The sequence below is a fragment of the Crinia signifera genome, chromosome 12 (genome assembly GCF_055691185.1).
Source record: "Crinia signifera chromosome 12, ASM5569118v1, whole genome shotgun sequence".
Classification (NCBI taxonomy): Eukaryota; Metazoa; Chordata; class Amphibia; order Anura; family Myobatrachidae; genus Crinia; species Crinia signifera.
The window spans coordinates 71,722,289-71,743,240 of NC_139228.1; the positions used below are offsets into that span (position 1 = coordinate 71,722,289).

A 20,952-nucleotide genomic window follows, 5' to 3' on the forward strand; every position below is an offset into this window, starting at 1 on the left:
CTCCACAGCCTAACCGTCCCCGCTAGTGAATAACCCCTGTATCCCACCACCTAAACCTTCCGCACCCCACAGCCTAACCCTCCCCGCTAGTGCCTAACACCTGTACCCCACCACCTAAACCTACCCCCGCTCCACAGCCTAACCCTCCCCGCTAGTGCCTAAGCCTGTACCCCACCACCTAAACCTACCTGCACCCCACAGCCTAACCTTCCCCGCTAGTACCTAACCCCTGTACCTCATCACCTAAACCTACCCGCACCCCACAGCCTAACCCTCCCCACTAGTGCCTAACCACTGTACCCCACCACCTAAACCTTCCCCCGCTCAACAGCCTAACCCTCCCCACTAGTGCATAACCCCTGTACCCCACCACCTAAACCTACCTGCACCCCACAGCCTAACCCCTGTACTCCACCACCTAAACCTACCCGAACCCCACAGCCTAACCCTCCCCGCTAGTGCCTAACCCCTGTATCCCACCACCTAAAGCTACCCAAACCCCACAGCCTAACCCACCCCGCTAGTGCCTAACCCCTGTACCCCACCACCTAAACCTACCCGCACCCCACAGCCTAAACCTCCCCACTAGTGCCTAACCCCTGTACCTCACCACCTAAACCTACCCGAACCCCACAGCCTAACCCTACCCGCTAGTGCCTAACCCCTGTATCCCACCACCTAAACCTACCCGCACCCCACAGCCTAACCCTCCCCGCTAGTGCCTAACCCCTTTATCCTACCACCTAAACCTACCCGCACCCCACAGCCTAAACCTCCCCACTAGTGCATAACCCCTGTACCCCACCACCTAAACCTACCCGCACCTCACAGCCTAACCCTGGCCGCTAGTGCCTAACCCCTGTTCCTCACCACCTAAATCTACCTGCACCCCACAGCCTAACCCTCCCCGCTAGTGCCTAACCCCTGTATCCCACCACCTAAACCTACCCCCGCTCCACAGCCTAACCGTCCCCGCTAGTGACTAACCCCTGTATCCCACCACCTAAACCTTCCGCACCCCACAGCCTAACCCTCCCCGCTAGTGCCTAACACCTGTACCCCACCACCTAAACCTACCCCCGCTCCACAGCCTAACCCTCCCCGCTAGTGCCTAACCCTGTACCCCACCACCTAAACCTACCTGCACCCCACAGCCTAACCTTCCCCGCTAGTGCCTAAACCCTGTATCCCACCCCCGAAACCTACCCTCACCCCACAGCCTAACCCTCCCCACTATTGCCTAACCCCTGTACCCCACCACTTAAACCTACCCCCCGCTCCACAGCCTAACCCTCCCCGCTAGTGCCTAACCCCTGTACCCCACCACCTAAACCTACCCGCACCCCACAGCCTAAATCTCCCCGCTAGTGCCTAGCCCCTGTATCCCACCACCTAAACCTAGCCGCACCCCACAGCCTAACCCCTGTACCCCACCACCTAAACCTACCCGCACCCCACAGCCTAAACATACCCGCTAGTGCCTAGCCCCTGTATCCCACCACCTAAACCTACCCGCACCCCACAGTCTAACCCTCCCCGCTAGTGCCTAGCCCCTGTATCCCACCACCTAAACCTACCCCCGCTCCACAGCCTAACCCTCCCCGCTAGTGCCTAGCCCCTGTATCCCACCACCTAAACCTACCCGCACCCCACAGCCTAACCTTCCCCGCTAGTACCTAACCCCTGTATCCCACCACCTAAACCTACCCGCACCCCACAGCCTAACCTTCCCCTCTAGTGCCTAACCCCTGTACCCCACCACCTAAACCTACCTGCACCCCACAGCCTAACCCCTGTACCCCACCACCTAAACCTACCTGCACCCCACAGCCTAAATCTCCCCGCTAGTGCCTAGCCCCTGTATCCCACCACCTAAACCTAGCCGCACCCCACAGCCTAACCCCTGTACCCCACCACCTAAACCTACCCGCACCCCACAGCCTAACCCTCCTCGCTAGTGCCTAGCCCCTGTATCCCACCACCTAAACCTACCCGCACCCCACAGCCTAAATCTCCCCGCTAGTGCCTAGCCCCTGTATCCCACCACCTAAACCTACCTGCACCCCACAGCCTAACCCTCCCCGCTATTGCTTAACCCCTGTACCCCACCACCTAAACCTACCCGCGCTCCACAGCCTAACCCTCCCCGCTAGTGCCTAACCCCTGTACCCCAACACCTAAACCTACCCGCACCCCACAGCCTAAATCTCCCCGCTAGTGCCTAGCCCCTGTATCCCACCACCTAAACCTACCCGCACCCCACAGCCTAACCCTCCTCGCTAGTGCCTAACCCCTGTATCCCGCCACTAAAACCTACCCGCATCCCACAGCCTAAACCTCCCTGCTAGTGCCTAGCCCCTGTATCCCACCACCTAAACCTACCCGCACCCCACAGCCTAAACCTCCCCGCTAGTGCCTAACCCCTGTATCCCACCACCTAAACCTACCCGCACCCCACAGCCTAGCCTTCCCCGCTAGTGCCTAAATCTAACCGCAGCCTTACTCTAACAACCCCTTCTAAATGTCAAAACCTAACGCCTCCACCCTGCAGCCTAACCCTAACCTCCCCCCAACTATTGCCTCAACCTAACCACCCCCTTGCCCAGCCTGACCCTAACCCTGCATACTAAACTACGGGATATCAGCTGTCGGTATTGTGGCGTTGGCATCGTGATCTTTTAAAAACTTCCGCTGCTGGTGTATAGACGACCGGTATATTTAACGGCAGCATCCCGACTGCTGCATCCCCTAAGATTATTCCGTAGACTCCTCAATAAGACTTTGGTAATAGATAAAACCGCAATCCTGGACGAATCCCTGTGCCTGGTTTCTGTACATCTATGCGCAGAGCCCGTATAAATAAACCTGTATACACATCCACGATCTCTTACCATTTTATCACGGCAATGTGAGCGCTGATTCTATCCACCCATATCCAATATGCAATAAATATATTATTCGATCGTCTCTTTTACATGCTTACAGAACACATCTTGTTAGGTATAACTGGTATTTTGATGGGCTTGTTTATTGCTCCCATAAAATACATCCTTGCCCCATAAAATGTTCATTTAGCAGATTTACTATTGAATGGAATCACACATTCAGGCTATAAAACCCAGTGTACGTTTCTTAGCACTTTTTCCAGGACAATAAATTTTACGGTTCCTCTGTGCCGCATTCTATTATACAAGTGTGGTCAGCCGGATTCTCTGATAGCCTCGCGCTGTAAATAATGCCGCGCTGAGCAATTGGCTCTCATCGCGGGAAGGTGTTTCTGAAGGCTCCTGCTCATTTGATTGAACAAACAATATTTTCCCAATTACTTTGATAGATGTGCGTACGAGATTCTCTCGTGGATATTTTGCCTAGACAAGGACAGAAATTCTGTCGGCTGAGCTAATATTTATCTTATGAATTCACTTGGAAGAAGATGTATATTGTAGGTAACAGGCAGACAAGAATGGGTTCCTGACTGGTCGGGTACAGTGGATGCTCCGAATAATGGGTCTGATTCAGGCCTGTTTGAATAGGTTTACGCTGCCCGGCAGAGCGTCCGCCCACGCGAATCACCTTGCTATCATGCGAGGGGATGTTTACGCTAACACAACCCCTCACATGCAGTGACACGGCTGAAAAATCATTCGATGGTCACTCACCATCGAATGATTTTTCATGCGCTCGTAATGAAAGGTCAGCCTGGATTGACTTATTCATTTCCACGCTGTCCTCTGAATTCGGGGAGGGAGCTGAGGTCATGTGATGCCAGTGGGCCGCCCCAAGCAGGCATCCCCATGACTGCGATTGCAGTGGAACGCCCGGCATTTTATGAGGACCCCCATAAAAGGCTAGGCGTTCCCCTGCTACCGCCAGTGGTATAGCTAGGTGCCACGGTGCCCGGAGAAGGGGCATGTTTCGCCCCCCCCCCCCCCATCAATGATTACATTATTATATATGCATTATACAGTATGCACTGTTGCTTTCCCAGGCAGCAGTGCAGCACTAACGTGGCTCCTCTCCTCTCCTTGTACATACTCCTTCAAGCGCGTGACGCAATATGTACACACTGGCTCCGCCCTCGCTCCGCCCCTGCCTACCGCCCCCTTCCTGCCCCTCCTGGAGTGAACGGTCCGGCAAGTGTGAAACTCATCGAAGCTATTGGCTCCCAGGGTTTGCACATGCGCACATTGGGGACGAATTAGGCCCATAACAAACGGGTCTGCCCCCCCCCCCCAAAAAAAATAATTTAAGCTTATAATAGTAACAGAGAAGTAATCTGTAGCATTGACTCTATAGGGAAAGTATGTTCCTATCATAGAGACACCGATCTGGAGGAAGGAAGGTTGGGTTAGCCAGAAGAGCCCCATTCTATCGGTGCCCACGATGATCATCAGGAAGTCCCCACACATGGCCGTCCCTCTGCGCTGGGTAAGCGAGAAGCATCCAGGAGGGGCGGACCCGCTCTCTCTCCCTTAGGGCGGGGTCCGTGGAAATCTGTGAGCGGAAACCCCCTCCTCTTGGCAAGTGGGTAAAATTAGGACAATAGCAATGGTGTGTAGGTTATACATATATATATATATATTTATACTGTATATATATATATATTGATTACTTGAGCTGCTGCCACATGATGCAGTTTAAGGGACAGCTTGCTGTGTATGTTTGTCCTCATTCAGTGCACTGGACAGGAGAGCAGCTATCAGGAAGAAGAGACAGGTGTCTTACCATGAGGTGGGAGAATGTGAGCTTAGAAAGTGCACTACTGGGTCTATTATGTTTGTGTAATTATAACTGGTATGTTGAACCTTTCCCTGACCACTTAATTATATTATTTAAATGTTTGATACAGCTCAAATGTTAGACCATTTATATTGTTAGATATTAATACTGTATTCCATATAGCATCCAGTGTATAAAAAGACCAATGTGTACATTAATGTCCAGTGTTATGAGTAGGTTCCGCTACCGCTCCCCCAGAGTCATAAAACATATACAGGCGCAATGCAAACTAAGGAAAAACGTAATTTTTTTTTTACAAACAATATTTATTTATTTCATTGTCAATAAATTACATTAGAATCATTCTGTTTACATTAAAATGGCATAAAATAAATTATTTAGTAAAAGCTACAAAGTAAAGAGGTTTTATATTTATCTATATACAGTATATATTTTTTGCTGGCGCAATGACAACTTTGTATCATCTAAAGCTCTGAACAAGTAAATTACAGTTTTGATGTGAAAAACATGGGGACAGCGGGTCATGTCGGACTGACAGGAGTGTGCCCTGACTGCTATAAGTCACTGTGGTGCTTCTGTCATTGGCATCAGTGACACAAATATTATGTTTGATGTCTAATCCCTGTTATGACACATCAATAACATCGTAGGGGAGAAGCTGTTGCTATTGGTTACCGCAGGGTACAATCCAACAATGGCTGGAAACCAGTCTCTAACTAATGAGGACAGCTAATAGCCCCGCAGGCATCGGCGAGACCCCAGAGAGTACAGCCAATGCTTTAAAGGGGCAATTATTAAAAGAGCAAAATCAGGCCGGTCTTGCCTTTTAAACGATTGCCTCTCTAAAACATCACCCGGACTCACAGGAAAGTTAACAATGCCTGCATTGTGCAGGGTACTACATTTACCCCTATATATCTGATCTGATGTACACGAGGATAACTCTATGTGAGACACTTGGTAAGAAATCTCCAAGTTTTTTAAAGCGGCAATCATTTACACTTCAAAATCAAACTGCTTTTGCAGTGTAAATGATTGCCGCTTTAAAAAAAAAAAAAGTGGAGATTTCTTAACAAATCTCTCACTTTCTGAATCTCCAATTCTATTACATTTCCCCCTATATATCTGTTTACCATATTTATGAAAAACTATTTATTTTGTAATATGCACTACAGATGGAGCAGCCTGTATTGTATCACAGTCCGTATTAATTACTACGGGTCTTTTCATGAGTCACGTGTAATGCAGTCACAGTCAACTGCCATTGAGTCCCCTCAGCTGTCATCAGCATTCGCATCACCCCTCCCCCCCCATCCTTGTACTGGGGATCCTACAGAAAACAGATGCATCTCTGCCACGCATGACTTCTACAGGCGAATGCCACCCACTGATACTCATCCAGTATGGCCCATATGTACTTTATGATGCATACCTAGCCCATGACTTGATCCGTCCACATTCAGAATTGCATGAAATGTGGAATCCAGCTCAATTAGATTATAGCCTTTCCACTGAAGAGCAATGGTTGAAACTTCTGGCATAAGCCATAATAAGGACTGGATGCATCAGACACTGCATTTTGCATGCAATGCATCCCCCACTCATAGCAAGCACAGCGGTGTAAGATATGTCCTGTGCGATAGAAGGTCTTCTGGGTTTAAGACCTGGTAGTCTTTCTGCGCATGCGTCAGATGACATGGGCGCCACTGGGGTGCTGGGAGGGATCCAACTGGATCCCTCTCTAAATGCAAAAAGAAGCCCATAGGCATCTACTAGGACCAACCTCCGGTATATATTGGTTTCCGGAACTTGTGCATATGCCGTAAAGACCAAACCAATGAAAACGGTATTTTATGAGTTTTGACCGCAAAATGCACATTGCAATAGGGTCTACTCCATCTGTATGTCTCATTATTGGGTAGGTACAGTATGGTTATATTATACAAATCATAGCCTTGAACACAACATAAAACAAAGGGCTTAACATAAGTTTTTTTTTACAAATCACACAAGGATACGGTTGCCATCTGCAATCCATTATACATAGAACAGGACTCAGTAGCCCCCCCTAGTGGAGCCAAGCCCTCAAGCTTCACAAAAGCAGGCGACTGCACACACACATACACACTCACACATATACAAACATAAGATTAAAAAACCCTGCACAGCCTCACAATATCTCATCATATAAAGACATATTAAGCACAGTATTCCTACATAAATTCTAAGTGCACTTTTTATACTAATGCAAAGGCTGGCTCTGAGGAAAGTAACAATAATGAGTATCATTGCTTTGTGACCAGATGCATTGCACCGTATCACAGTGTCCCCTGATGCCTGTGTGCACACAAGAACCCTCTGATATACAGTAGGGGACAATCACACAGTGAAGTTCCGCCATGCAGCCCTTCGCAAGGGCCCAGTATACCCCCCAAAATGGCTTTATTTTATTCTTCCTCCATTTCTATTATTTACAGCAGTGTTTCGGAACCTCAGCCCTCAAGGCAGTCCAGGTTTTCGGGATATCCATGCTTGAGCACAGGTGGTGCTCACACACGGATAACCTTAAAATCTGGCCTGTTTACTGTGCCTTGGGAACGGTGGTTGGGAAACCCTGACACGCTAAAAAGAATCTCAGTAGCCCAATACACAAATGGTCTCTCGTTCTATGTTAAACTAAGATTGATGCTGTATAATAGACTTGATATTTTTTACTAATATTTTATACTAATTTACACATATAAACGTGCCAGACCTCATCCAATGAAACGTTGTCTTTCGTTCGCTAATTTGCACTAAATCAATAAAAAAAAATTAGTTGCTATGGGTTACTAAATATCCGCTCTAAAATACTTTGCAATCCTCGGCATGTTCCTAAATAACTCAAGAAACTCTTAGTTCCAGTATAATCCCTAAACTACCAAACTAAACAAAATCATCTGCATTCCCATTTAAAGGAATTATGGCACTAGGCTCTGTAATATTTTGAGGTATATATCCCGCTGTCCCACCCGCGGGCGGCAGTGTCCCGCGGTGTGGGGGGGCTGTTGGGAGTCCCCCCCCTGTCAGAGCCGCTAGTATAGGTCACGCCCCCGAATTAGGCCACCCCCCCCCCCGAAAATCAGCGTCCCGACTGCTGAACACAAAGTTGGGAGGTATGCGTATAACTCTACAATATAATCTAGAATTTCTCATTTTAAATCTGTTTCAATTCTGGAGATATAATTTATATCCCAATAAAATAAATATAAAAGTATATTATAGCCTGATGGATAAAGTTTATTGCATAATATATTATAAGGAATTTGTTATATCCTATTATCATTTTAGATTGCATTTAGATCATTTTAGATATAATGTAAAATCACGATTTGTTTTTATCTAAAAATAACCTATGAATAACCCATTCTTATTCGTATTATTTTACTATAACATCTGGAGTAAACCACAGTATGGAGTCAATTTATTTATCTCCGATGATCTGGAAGATGGAGGATGGCGTAGCAGTCGTCGCACTTTACAGTGGCCCGAACTCGCACACACCACCACCCCATAGAGGTCCGCACAATTCAGTGTGAATGTCGGCTGAGTCCAGCCTGCAAAGGAGTTCAGGTGCCGTTTCCATCATTGAAACACCGTGCAAAAGAACATTGCATCCTTTGCAAACAATAGGCTTACCCCCATAAAAGATTACCCTCAGAAATAGATCTTCTCTACATGAATATTCCCAGGAACAATGTTTGGTACCTGTGTAGTTTCACGGCGCCAGCATGGCGCCGTGCGTCTGAGTCCCCTTGCGGGGCTCGCTTCGCTAGCCTACGCTGTGGGCTCGGTGGCTCGCTACGCTCGCCACGCTATCTTAAATCAACTCCATGCCAACATGGATAGTGGAGGTATGAACTATCCATGTTGGCATGGAGTTAAGTTAGTTTATTTTAGATAGTTGTGGCGAGCGTACAACCCGGAAGTAGCATGGCGCCATGCTGGCGCCGTGAAACTACACAAGTACCCAATGTTTCTACCAGAATACATTTTCAGGAACTTTCTATATCAACACAATACAATCTCAAGAAAATATTTCCTCATTTAATCTCAAGCAAGATTTTCCCATCTCCATGTTGGTGCGGATAATTATGTCGACCACATGAAGGACGACAGTCATTAGGTTGACCACTGAAGGTCGACATGGGATTAGGCTGACACAAGCATTAGGTCGACAGTCAAGAGGTTGACATGGGTTTTTACATTTTTTTGTCCTTAATTTTGACACAGTCGACATGGACACCATATTGGTGCACCGCTTCCCTTCTAGTGTGCTTCAGGCACACTATTATATTCTCCCACCACGCCCTAGTGGATGGTAGAGAAGGAAATACCGCCTGTCGGCACATGTCGGCTCAATAAAAGTGAAAAAACTTGTCGACCTTTTGACTCAACCTTATGTTTGTGTCGACCTAACCCCATGTCAACCTTTGGAGGGTTTCAACCAAAGGCTTGTCGACCTTCAGTGGTCGACCTAATGACTGGCAACCTACAAGTGTCGACCTAAGTGGCAGGCCGTGGCAGCCTGGACTAACAGTTGCCAAGCGAGTCATCTGTCCAACTAAGCGGGTATTCAAAGGATTTCACAAACTTGTTTTTGAGTCTGTGCTGCAGCTTTCATCATGGACCTGCACAGAAGTAGCGAATGTCCACAACTCTGCCTTCAGACGCTGGCCTTCTACGCTTCTTAATATGCGTTAGCAGTGGTGGCTCTAGAGGCGTCAAGGAAGCATGGTCCAAATTTCAAATAGGGGAGCCACCCCTGCTGCCATCCCAAATGCTGCGAACATCGCTGATCGGGACTCAATTGACAAACGGCGTGGCTCCCTTATTAGATTTATGGAATGCACTGAAGCCCCACCTCTGGATCCACCACTGCTGCCCCCCCCCCATTATGTATTCGGATTAAGAAGCAAGCCCAGGTGTCTCAAAATCATAAAACGCACCTGACAGAATCAACCTCCTTCATTGAAATCAATGTATTTTTATAAACTACAGCTTATTTCAACCCTCCGCAATGTCACGTTCTGGCCAAACAGATTCATGATTGACAGGCGTGTGATTTCATAAAACCTCCAGGAGCCCGGTTTCATGTTTAGAAATGACCCTTTCCATTTGTATATAAACCCTCAATCTGAAAATATTGCTGAAACGAAAGTCTCTCCTTCGGCAAGACATCGACAAAATATTTTCAGTCTCTTTATAATTTCAAGAAATAAATGTTTAGCTCAATAGAATTTCAATATAATATTAGTAGTACACTCCTATACAAATTGACATCTACATAAATAGAAAGAAGCTTTCTCTCTCTCTCTCTCTCTCTCTCTCTCTCTCTTAATATGCTGCAGTCTCTTTACCCAATGTTTCAGTTAATGTAAAACTTTCTTCAGTCCTCTGATTGATCTGGATGCACATCATTTAATTTTGAAAACAAAATATCTTAAGATTTCTGCTACGATACTTGCTCGATGTGCTGTGCTTATGTGGCTTCTTGATTAATATGCTAAGCACATGTTACTGGAGTGATTTACAGCAGGAGTAATATACTTGAACCATCTCATCTGTCACTTCTCCATGGTGTATGAACAGCCAGATGTCGTACAGTTTGCGTTTACCAACACAACATCAGTCTAGATTAAGCTAGATTGGTATAACAGCTACATATTTAAGGGAGAACGAGAGGTAAAGCTTCTGTAAACAGACTGCAGTAAATTAGGAGAAATTTAGGGAATATATATATATATATATATATGACTGTGGCTCCTCTAATACCCACTATGAAACATAGTTAGCGCTGCATAAAACCTAGATCGGGTATGGGTAAAAACCGGACCCAGACAAACCCCGGACTGCAAAACCTGCAGTCCGGAGCTGGTAGTCTCTGGCACGGGGGGTGTCCCGTCCTGAGGGTATCCTGTCCAGGGTGGTTTCACATGACAGCCGTCACCAGGGAGAGGAGGAGGGGGAGAAAAAAGCCTCCCTGTATGGTCCGGGCATGTAGCAAAAACCATAATGGTCCGGAGCACACGGGGAGGCTGTAATCTCCCTTCCCCATATCCCTGGTGATAGCTACAGTATCACAGGGACCCCCCGGAAAAGACACCCTCAGGACCGGACACTACAAGCACCGGACTGCAGCTTTTGATGCCTGGTCCGGGGTCTTGTCCGGGTCCAGTTTTAACATAGTCCCCCTAGATCTGTCTTAGAAGCTCTATTGGCATACGGTATTCGGACAGTTGGACAATCACAAGGTCAATAGGTTGACACTACAGTATGAGGTCGACACGGAATGGTCAACACATAAAAGTTGATATATTTTTAATTCTTTTTTTCTTTTCGCTTTTTCATTCTTAACCATGCAAATGGACTCGGTACGCTAGTACTCCTTTTCATCGCATCTATAAACCGGGTTACTGCTGAGTTGTTGCCGGGTTGTGGTGCGGTGGTAAAGTGAATAACCCGGGTCGACCAACCTGGAAATTCAGCTTGGTTTATAAGAAGGGTTAAACCCGGGTTGCATTGTGTATAATGGATGACCAGGGATCAGTGTGAAAGCGTCGGACAGGGGATCAAAATCCAGGGTCGGACTCGGCTTTAGCAGTGAAATCGGTATAATTAGGCGTCCGAGTCCTTCAATCTAATAACCGACACCAAAAAACCCTAAAACCTCATGTCAACCGTTTTATGTGTTGATTATTCTCATGTTGACCTTTTTCAAATGCTGATCTTTGACCATGTCGACCACACGGTGTTGACTTATTGGCTACTGACCTTGTGACATTCGACCTTTTTTTACCACACCCTCAATGTAGCTAGAACAATTATATACATAGGGTCCTCTATGTATTACATTTCTTACAGTATAGTGAAATAAATAAAATAGGCCCTTGCCCCAATTGTATCCATGCCAGAGAGGCATAATAATAGTAAAAATCTACTGCACATTAAAGCAATTCATTGTAGCTAGGCATTCGTCTTATGAATTATATTTCGGCTGGAGGTAATTGCTTAGGTGACAATTATTGTAGGCTGCTTTCCCTTTAAGCAATTACTATGACATTACTGCATTTCCTTGTCAGCGAGCGGGCGTCCAATGATCTTCCTCTGCTGCAAACATCACACATGAAATAAATCTGCTCTTTTTTGGTATTTTGCACAAGTGTCATATGATTTTTTACTAGCGGAAATAGAAAAATATATTAGTATTGACTCTCAACCTTTAGCAATCTGGCTGTAACCCCACCGGACCGGTATTCTGGGCTGGCGTTTTGGCGAAGAAAACAAACATTAGTAAGCCCGGAAAGTCTTCGCCATGACCCATTGTGTATCTCGCTGTTCTATTTCCCACAGGTCACAAAGGGTAAAACTGGGATGCGGCTTCAGAGGACTGGATCTCCACCTGCGCCATCTTGAACTGGGTGCACTGCAACCACTTCCGCAGTACCCCTGAGTTGTGGCTGGTCTGCGCAGATCCCTGTAGAATCCGCAGGTTCTGCTGGTTTGCATTGTTCTGTATCGCCTGCAGACGCAGCTGTAGACCCGCTGACAAGTGCTGCCGGAAGTGAAATACACATTAGCGGTCATTACGTTAGTACATGGAATCATTTCAGTAAAGTGTGCTTTGGTCCAGTTGCCAGATAGTAAGGGTTAATGGAGGGATGAAGCTGCAAGGTAATTAAATGATGAGATCTGTATTGTATTTGTGCAAATATTTTGATGCATACTGTATTTATTTATTTTTAAACGTGAACTATTTCGATATATATTTATTTTAAACGTGAAATATTTTTATTTTTTATTTTTTTTAATATGGCATGTTATAGGATTTTTTTTTAGGTTGTACTGTCCGTTTTTGGTTGAACCAGCGCCCGATTTCTGTGTCTGCTGAGATTTACATTCTCCTGAGGCTGCGCCTTATCAGATATTTGGAAAGTTAAGCGGTAAGTAAATGAGTTTGTCATTGGCTACGAACGTGAGCCAATGGGGAGCAAGTGGGTTGGTGTTAGACGTAGGCAGTAGGGGACAAATAAACTGCTCGGTTTTGAGGTTGCGAAAAAGCACTATGACACTTCCATAGTGGGGGGGGGGGGGGAGGGGTGTGGCTATAGTACCGGTCAGTGGGAGGAGAGTTTGTCATGAGCAGCAAGAGATAGGGGCCCATTTGAGGGCTGATTGATTGCTTGCCTTTTGCTTTTCCTGCCCCTATGGGTAATACTAATTAAAGCTATGACATCACAGTAACATATATTGGGCCAGATGCACTAAGCTTCAAAAGTGATAAAATGGAGAGTGATAAACCACCAGCCAATCAGCTCCTGCCTGCCATGTCACAGACTGTGTTTGAAAAATGTCAGGAAAGAGCTGATTGGCTGCTGTTTATCACTCTCCATTGAATCACTTTTGAAGCTCAGTGCATCTGGCCCATTGTTTTCTGTGTTGTTGTTTTAGCATGAGTCACTATGTTTACTTGTTAACTGAACCCGTGTGAAAATTCTTTCACGACTGTCCTCCAAATTTGGGATGGCTGGGAGGTACGTAAAACGATAAACTGGGTTGATATATCGGCTGTTTGATCAAACGGGCAATATATCGTGAGAAGGTTGACGGGCGTGTACACCCGATATGTCTGAATGACATGGTTCACAGACATAAGGGGGGAGATTAAATAGGATGAGAGATTCAGAAAGTGAGAGATTTGGTAAGAAATCTCCAGGGTTTTTTAAAGCGGCAATCATTTACACTGCAAAAAGCAAACTGGTTTGTAAATGATTGCCGCTTTAAAAAAAATGGAGATTTCTTACCGTTTTCTGCCCGTAGTGATCGCTGGTCGCAGGAACATGCTCCTGCGACCAGCTGATTACCACTGCCGGGCTCCCCCGGAAGTTTCTTTTTCATCAGCAACCATCTCTGGTCGCTGATTCAAACTGGACACCGAGCAATATATCGCTCAGCATGAGCGATATATCGCCCCGTGTGTACAGGGCTGAAGAATAAAGCAGACAGTATTTACCCTGCACAGAAACAACAGGCCGTCTACTTGGTCCATCGCCGTTTACGTTAACATTAGGATTCAGTCTGATAAGATCGTATGGAAAGGTTTGGTTCCCGTCATGTAAGTTACATATATATATATATATATATTTACTAGGTGATTCATCGCGCCCTACGGGCGCTCTTCACACCGTCGTAAGGGGCTGCGCCCCCTTAATTTGTGAACGTTTGTATATGAGAAATATGGTTAGAATTGTATGAAAGATGCCCTGTATTGCAACTTAGGTGTCCGCGAATCGCGGGAGGGGGGGTCGCGGGGGGTGCCGCGAATTGCAGGAGGGGGGGTTGTGGGGGGGTGGATGCTGCGAATCGCGGGAGGGGAGGGATTGCAGAGAATCGCGGGAGGGGGGTCGCGGGGTGGGTTGCCGCAAATCGCGGGAGGGGGGTTACGGGGGCGGGGGTTGCGGCGAATCATGGTAGGGGGGGTCGCGGGGGGAGTGCCGTGAATCACGGGAGGGGGGGTCACGGGGTGGGGTGCCGAGAATCGCGGGGGGGTGTGTGTGTGCCGTGAATCGCGGGAGTGGGGGTTGCGGGGGGGGTGGGGGGGGGTGTGACGCGAATCGCCACAAGAAAAAACACAGAAAGGTCAACACATGTAAATGTTGACATAAGTGTGGCACTTCATTGGTGTCCATGTCGACACATGAGAATGAATATGAAAACATTCAAAAAATGAAAAAAAAAAAACTTCAAAAACTCATGTCAACCTTTTTCATTGTCGACCATAGCCATGTCAGTGTTTTCCATGTGCAATTTAATTCTGGAGCTGCCGCGAATCGTGGGGGGGTGCCGCGAATTGCGGGAGGGGGGGTCGCGGGGGTGGGTGCCGCGAATCGCGGGAGGGGGGGTTACGGGGCGGGGGTTGCGGCGAATCATGGGAGGGGGGGTCGCGGGGGTGTGCCATGAATCACGGGAGGGGGGGTCACGGGGTGGGGTGCCGAGAATCGCGGGGGAGGTGTGTGTGTGTGTGCCGTGAATCGCGGGAGTGGGGGTTGTGGGGGGGGAAGGGGTGGGGGGGGATGTGACGCAAATCGCCACAAGAAAAAATCAACACAGAAAGGTCAACACATGTAAATGTTGACATAAGTGTGGCACTTCATTGGTGTCCATGTCGACACATGAGAATGAATATGAAAACATTCAAAAAATGAAAAAAAAAACTTCAAAAACTCATGTCAACCTTTTTCATTGTCGACCATAGCCGTGCCAGTGTTTTGCATGTGCCATTTAATCCTGGGGCTGCCGCGAATCGCGGGGGTGCCGCGATTTGCGGGAGGGGGGGGGTTGCGGGGGGTGGGTGCCGCGAATCGCGGGAGAGCGGGGTTCATGGGGGTTCCGGTGGGTGGTTGCCGCGAATTGCGGGAGGGGGGGGGTCGCGGAGGGGTGCCGCGAATCGCCGGAGGGGGGGTTGCGGGGGGTGTGACGCGAATCGCCACAAGAAAAAAATCAACACAGAAAGGTCAACACATGTAAATGTTGACATAAGTGTGCCACTTCATTGGTGTCCATGTCGACACATGACAATGAATATGAAAAAATTTAAAAAATTAAAAATAAATCTTCAAAAACTCATGTCAACCTTTTTCATTGTCGACCATAGCCATGTCAGTGTTTTGCATGTGCCATTTAATCCTGGGGCTGCTGCGAATTGCGGGGGGGGGTGCCGCGAATCGCGGGAGGCGGGTCGCAGGGGGGGGTGCCGCCAATCGTGCAAGGGGGTGTTTTTTGCCACGAATCGCGGGAGGGAGGTCGCGGGGGGGGGGGGGGTGTTTTTTCTGCAAATCGGGGGGGGGGGGTCACGGGGGAGGGTTTGCCGCGATTCGCGGGAGGGGGGGGTCGCGGGTGGTGGTTATGCCGCGAATTGCGGGAGGGGTGGTGGGGGGGTTCTTTTTGCAGCGAATCGCGGGAGGGGAGGTCGCGGGGGTGTTTTTGCTGCGAATCGCGGTAGGGGGGGTCGCGGGGGAGCGGGTGTTTTTGCCGCGAATCGCGGGAGGGGGGGGGGGCGCGGGGGGGGGGAGGTTTTGCCGCAAATCGCGGGAGGGGGGCGCTCACCTGGTGGCTGTGGAGTAGCAGTGCTGGGCAACATGGGAAGGCAGTGGGTGTCTGGCACTGTCTGTGGGCTCACTGGGCTGGTTCTCTGTCACATACCTCCCAACATGACCCTCTCCAGGAGGGACACAATGCTCTGTTTCTAGACTTCCCCTTAATGTATGATTGCCATCACCTGTTTTAAACAGGTTAATTTCTCAGAAAGGTGTTCAGCACAGATGAAGGCAATCACACATTAAGAGGAAAGTCCAGGAACAGAGCGTTATAGACACAGACACCCACTTTGAGTGACAGATGTAGCCAAATATATAGGAGATACTTACCTTTATGTTTGAGTGGATCATTGGAAGCCACATTGGTATAAGCTGCAGAGAAGAGGAGAGAAAGTTATCAGACCGCGTGACATAATATTATGTGCGCGAATCTGTAGCATGCAGCCGCATCTTGCGGATTGTACGCCGAATGCACAGCGCCCATTTCTTTCCATCCTTATAATCTGTTACTGTAGATCTGCAAGGTGATAACTGGGCATAAGACAAACCAATTGTGGGCATGTAACTAGAGATACACCATATTTTGCATTGTGGTTATGTCAAATGGACATTTATTTTCGTCCTGTCTATTGCACCTACAGTATAATTACATTTTAATATAAGGTGCCACAAGTGGTTGGACATTAGAACAATACAAGTTACACAGAAATACACATTACAGTAACTCAGGGTTGCCTACTTTTAAAGTCTCAGCAGCACTGGGGCGGGGCCTAATGTAGATGTCATCAAGTCCCGCACCCAGTACCGCACATCCCGCAATTCGCTGGATGGGGCTAAACAATACTTAGTACAAGTATAGCATAAAAAATCGTACATCAGTACAAAGCGAAAAATTTAACTATTGAAGAGACCTAAAACCACAAAACAAAAAGAGAAAATAGATTTAAAAAAATGTCAGCGTAAATCCTTAACAGAGAAGCATAAAAAGGCTGTACTTAGTTCAAAAAATAGTTCCGTCCTTCCTACTTGGGTATATAGCCTTGGAGTTCTTGATGAACAAAAAAAGGAGGTCCCGAGGCATTTCGTCCAATCTGGACTTTTTTTGTTCATCAAGAACTCCACGGCTATACGTATACCCAAGTAGGAAGGACTGAACTATTTTTTAAAGCCTTTTTTATGCTTCTCTATTAAGGATTTACACTGACATTTTTTATCTATTTTCTCTTTTTTTTTGTGGTTTTAGGTCTCTTCAATATTTTTATTTTTCGCTTTGTACTGATTTGTACGATTTTTTAATGCTATACTTGTACTAAGTATTGTTTACCTTTTTTTATCCTTGAACCCATGTGTTTTATATAAGATCAAAAATATTATTTGGTAGTTGTGTAATATCTGTGCGCCAGATTTTTTTATCGGGGCGGAAAAATCGGGCCGATCGCATCGCATGCAACCAAATCGCATGCAATGCTATGGACCCGATTTTTACATCGGATCCAATGTTAAATGGTGCCTAAGACCCGATTTTACATTGGGTCCAATGTTAAATGCCCCCTAGACCCCATTTTTTATTGTATACCCTCCCTGTTTATACCCCCACTATCCAAGTGGGCATGGAGTTGACTTTATATAGTGTGGCGAGCGCAGCGAGCCACCGAGCCCGAAGCGTGGCGAGCGCAGCGAGCCCTGCGAGGGGACGCGGAATACATGTTAAGTAATCCGCGTCCCCTCGCCACGCTTCGGGCTCAGTGGCTCGCTGCGCTCGCCACACCATATAAAATCAGCTCCATGCCCACTTGGATAGTGGGGGTATGAACAGGGTGGGTGTATAATAGAAAATGGGGTCTGGGGGGCATTTAACATTGGACCCAATGTAAAATCAGGTCGCATGCGATTTGGTTGCATGGGATGCGACCGACCCGATTTTTCCAAAAAAAATCGGGTCCATCGCATCTGATTGTATGCCTTAAGTTAAGGCATACAATCAAAAATCGGGCGCCCAGATAATACACAAGTACCTATTATTTTTATATTGGTACAATAGATGTAAAATACATTTTCTATTAAATATTTGTATTCCTTTTTATTATTTCTTTGCATTAGAATTTCCCAGACATTTTGCCGTGATTCGCTGGTTAATGGATAGGAGGGCGGTGCTTGATTTTGGCCCCGCCCCTCCCTATAGACCCAAGAATAGCTGCATTTTGCTGTGAGCGGGCTGGACTTAGTAATACCGTGCCTGCACTGTATATACAGTATATATTCTGGATATGTGTATCTACCCCCTGCTGCTAGTGGGAATATTTAGGAGTACATCCGATATTCCGGCCAAGGAAGCAGAGAGAGTAGAGGCAATGGTGCAGAACATGTGGTTTTTCCCAGCTGCTATGGAACAACAAGTCCCAGTACGATCAGCAGGGGCAGATTAGTATAAAACAGAAGCTCTCTAGTCTGAGGCTGAGTTTGATGTAACAACAACTAATCTAATTTCACTGAAAGCTTTTTGGACTCCATGACATGATATATAGGAAGCCAGGGTGCATTTCCCCAGTAGAATGCAAGGTGACTCATCAGATCTAGTCAATAACAATTATCCAGAGTCTAAAGATTTGGAAGTGTAATTGCAGATCTTGATAATGTTAAAAGGACATAATTGCATTCATATTCTGGATCTGAAATGGAATGGCCAAATGCTAATTAAGCAATAGATGTTTACTGTGTGGACCTCGGTAGGACCTACAGTAAATGGGCAGAATACACCAGATTTAGCTGATAACAGAAGCAGATACATATCGGTGCTTTCTGATTGGCTTAGAATAACAGCACATAAGATAACACAGAAAACTCCCTAACGGGTTTTCAGGAACAGCGGTCCCATAGGAATTCCCAGCCTGGTACTCGCCAAACTCACCGGAGCAAGGAAACGCTGGAGACATTTATTAAAGCTGGAACTAATTATACTTAATATTACCTTGTCACTGCTTGTGCACAGTATCAGTGAGATCTGAACTGCTGCAGCTCTAGAGGCCCGATCCGATGGATCAGACCGAGAAATCGGGCCAAATCGCACGTGTTTGACATCGGAATCGACGCAATGCGGGGTCCCGTGAGCATCGGGTTAGAGTCATATGTGCAGTTGTATATAAGTTCTTTCAATTTGAAGGAGATATAAGATGCAACATAGTAATTAAGGCTGAAAAAAGACGTTCGTCCATCGAGTTCAACCTATCTAACTTGTAACTACTGACTTGGGTCATATCTATAGGATTCCCTTGGTGGCCAGTTTTGATGTAAACTCATTAACAGTAGTTGCTGTAATCACCCCACCGGCAATGAGTTCCAGAATGTTACTGCTCTAATGGTGAAGAATCCTCTTCTTAATTGAGTACGGAATTTATTTTCCTCGAGCCTCAGTACATGCCCGCGTGTCCTAAGTATAGGCCTGTTAGTGACCAATCATCTCCCAGTTCCATATGATTCCCAATCCTGTATTGGAACATACTAATCATATCACCTCTCAGCCTCCGTTTCTCCAGTGAGAACATATTCAGCCTGGTTACCCTATCTTTGTATTCTAGTGATTCGAGACCTTTTACCAGCTTAGTCGCCCTTCTCTGTACCTGTTCCAATTCATTTTAAATCACGTTAAACTCCATTTTCCACCTTTCCAGTTTATTTAGGTCACTTTGTAGGGTTGTCTTAGAGGTTTAAAGCTTGTATGTCAAAGTTGCTATAGAATGCTGGTGGGTTCAAGATCCTAAAAAATGGTCAACGCCACCTGCTTCCCTGCACCAGTGTTTATAACGTGCCCAATAAATGGTTTGAGTAAGGCAGGCATGTCCAAACTATGGCCCTCCAGCAGTTGTGAAACTACAATTTCCATCATGCCACAGTTTTGCTATTAGGGAATGCTAAAACTATTGCAAGGCATGCTGGGATGTGTAGTTTCACAACAGCAGGAGGGCCAACGATGGACATGCCTGGAGCAAGGTTATTTCCTGACGTGCACTGTAAGAAAGTCCATGTATCAGTATGAGTGAGTAACAGTAACATTAGTGATAATACGGAGAGTAATATTAGAAAAGTTTTACTGCCTTTGATGCCCAGTAAAACGCAAGATGGCGCTACTAATGACCCGAGAAAAAACTGCGCCAGGCTCCACGTATTTTATAGTTTCAGAAATAATAAACCTTCAGCTCAATAAACTTTAAAGTATAAATCATGTAGCCAGTGTATCTAGATGATATGTGGGATTATTATAGTGCAGATTGTTGCTCTAGTGCAAAGGAGCAACTTACTTTCACAAAGACGGTGGAATTGCACTCCTGCAGGGCCTCCATCAAGCTGATCAGATGTAGACAGACCATCTCCACCATCTAGAAGAAAAAAATCCCCATAGACATATATGAAGTGGATTTGGAACCATTGTGGATACGTTTGCCATTATTCTACGGAGGCAGGTTCCCGATCTCTCAGTATTAGCTAGCTCCTCATTTACTATAGTAATTAATCTCACCATGGAACGGGCACAGCTAGTGACAGTATTTCCATCAGCTATTTCCACATGCAAACTTGTTCAGCTAGCTCCACCTTCAAATGCGACCAGCTAGCTCCACCTTCAAATGCGACCAGCTAACTCCACCTTCAAATGTGACCAGCTAGCTCCACTTTCTAATGTGACCAGCTAGCTCCACTTTCTAATGTGACCAGTTAGGTCTATTTTCTAATGCGCCCAGCTAGCTCCACTTTCTAATGCGACCAGTTTGGTCTATTTCCTAATGCGCCCAGCTAGCTCCACTTTCTAATGCGCCCAGCTAGCTCCATTTTCTAATGCGACCAGCTAGCTCCACATTCTAATGCGACCAGCTAGCTCCACTTTCTAATACGACCAGCTAGCTCCACTTTCAAAATGCGACCAGCTAGCTTCACTTTCAAAATGCGACCAGCTAGCTTCACTTTCAAAATGCGACCAGCTAGCTCCACTTTCAAAATGTGACCAGCTAGCTCCACTTCCTAATGCAACCAGCTAGCTCCACTTGCTAATGCAACCAGCTAGCTTATCTTTCTAATGTGACCATCT

At 46.6% G+C, this 20,952-nt stretch overlaps 1 protein-coding gene across 6 annotated transcripts in view; it reads right to left on the bottom strand.

Moving 5' to 3' along the window:
- Positions 1–5,048: 5,048 nt before the first annotated feature.
- Positions 5,049–20,952, bottom strand: part of UNC79 (unc-79 subunit of NALCN channel complex) — a 179,222-nt gene continuing 163,318 nt past the window's right edge. For 5 of the 6 annotated variants that reach the window (XM_083166032.1, XM_083166033.1, XM_083166029.1 and 2 more), the window contains 3 exons: positions 20,171–20,248; positions 16,206–16,247; positions 5,049–12,334 (listed from right to left, as the gene is read on the bottom strand). In XM_083166032.1, the coding sequence (XP_083022158.1) occupies positions 12,134–12,334; positions 16,206–16,247; positions 20,171–20,248 (321 nt within the window). In that variant the 3' untranslated portion in view covers positions 5,049–12,133. The remainder of the gene's footprint in view (positions 12,335–16,205; positions 16,248–20,170; positions 20,249–20,952) is intronic. The other variant, XM_083166034.1, reaches the window with a different exon arrangement.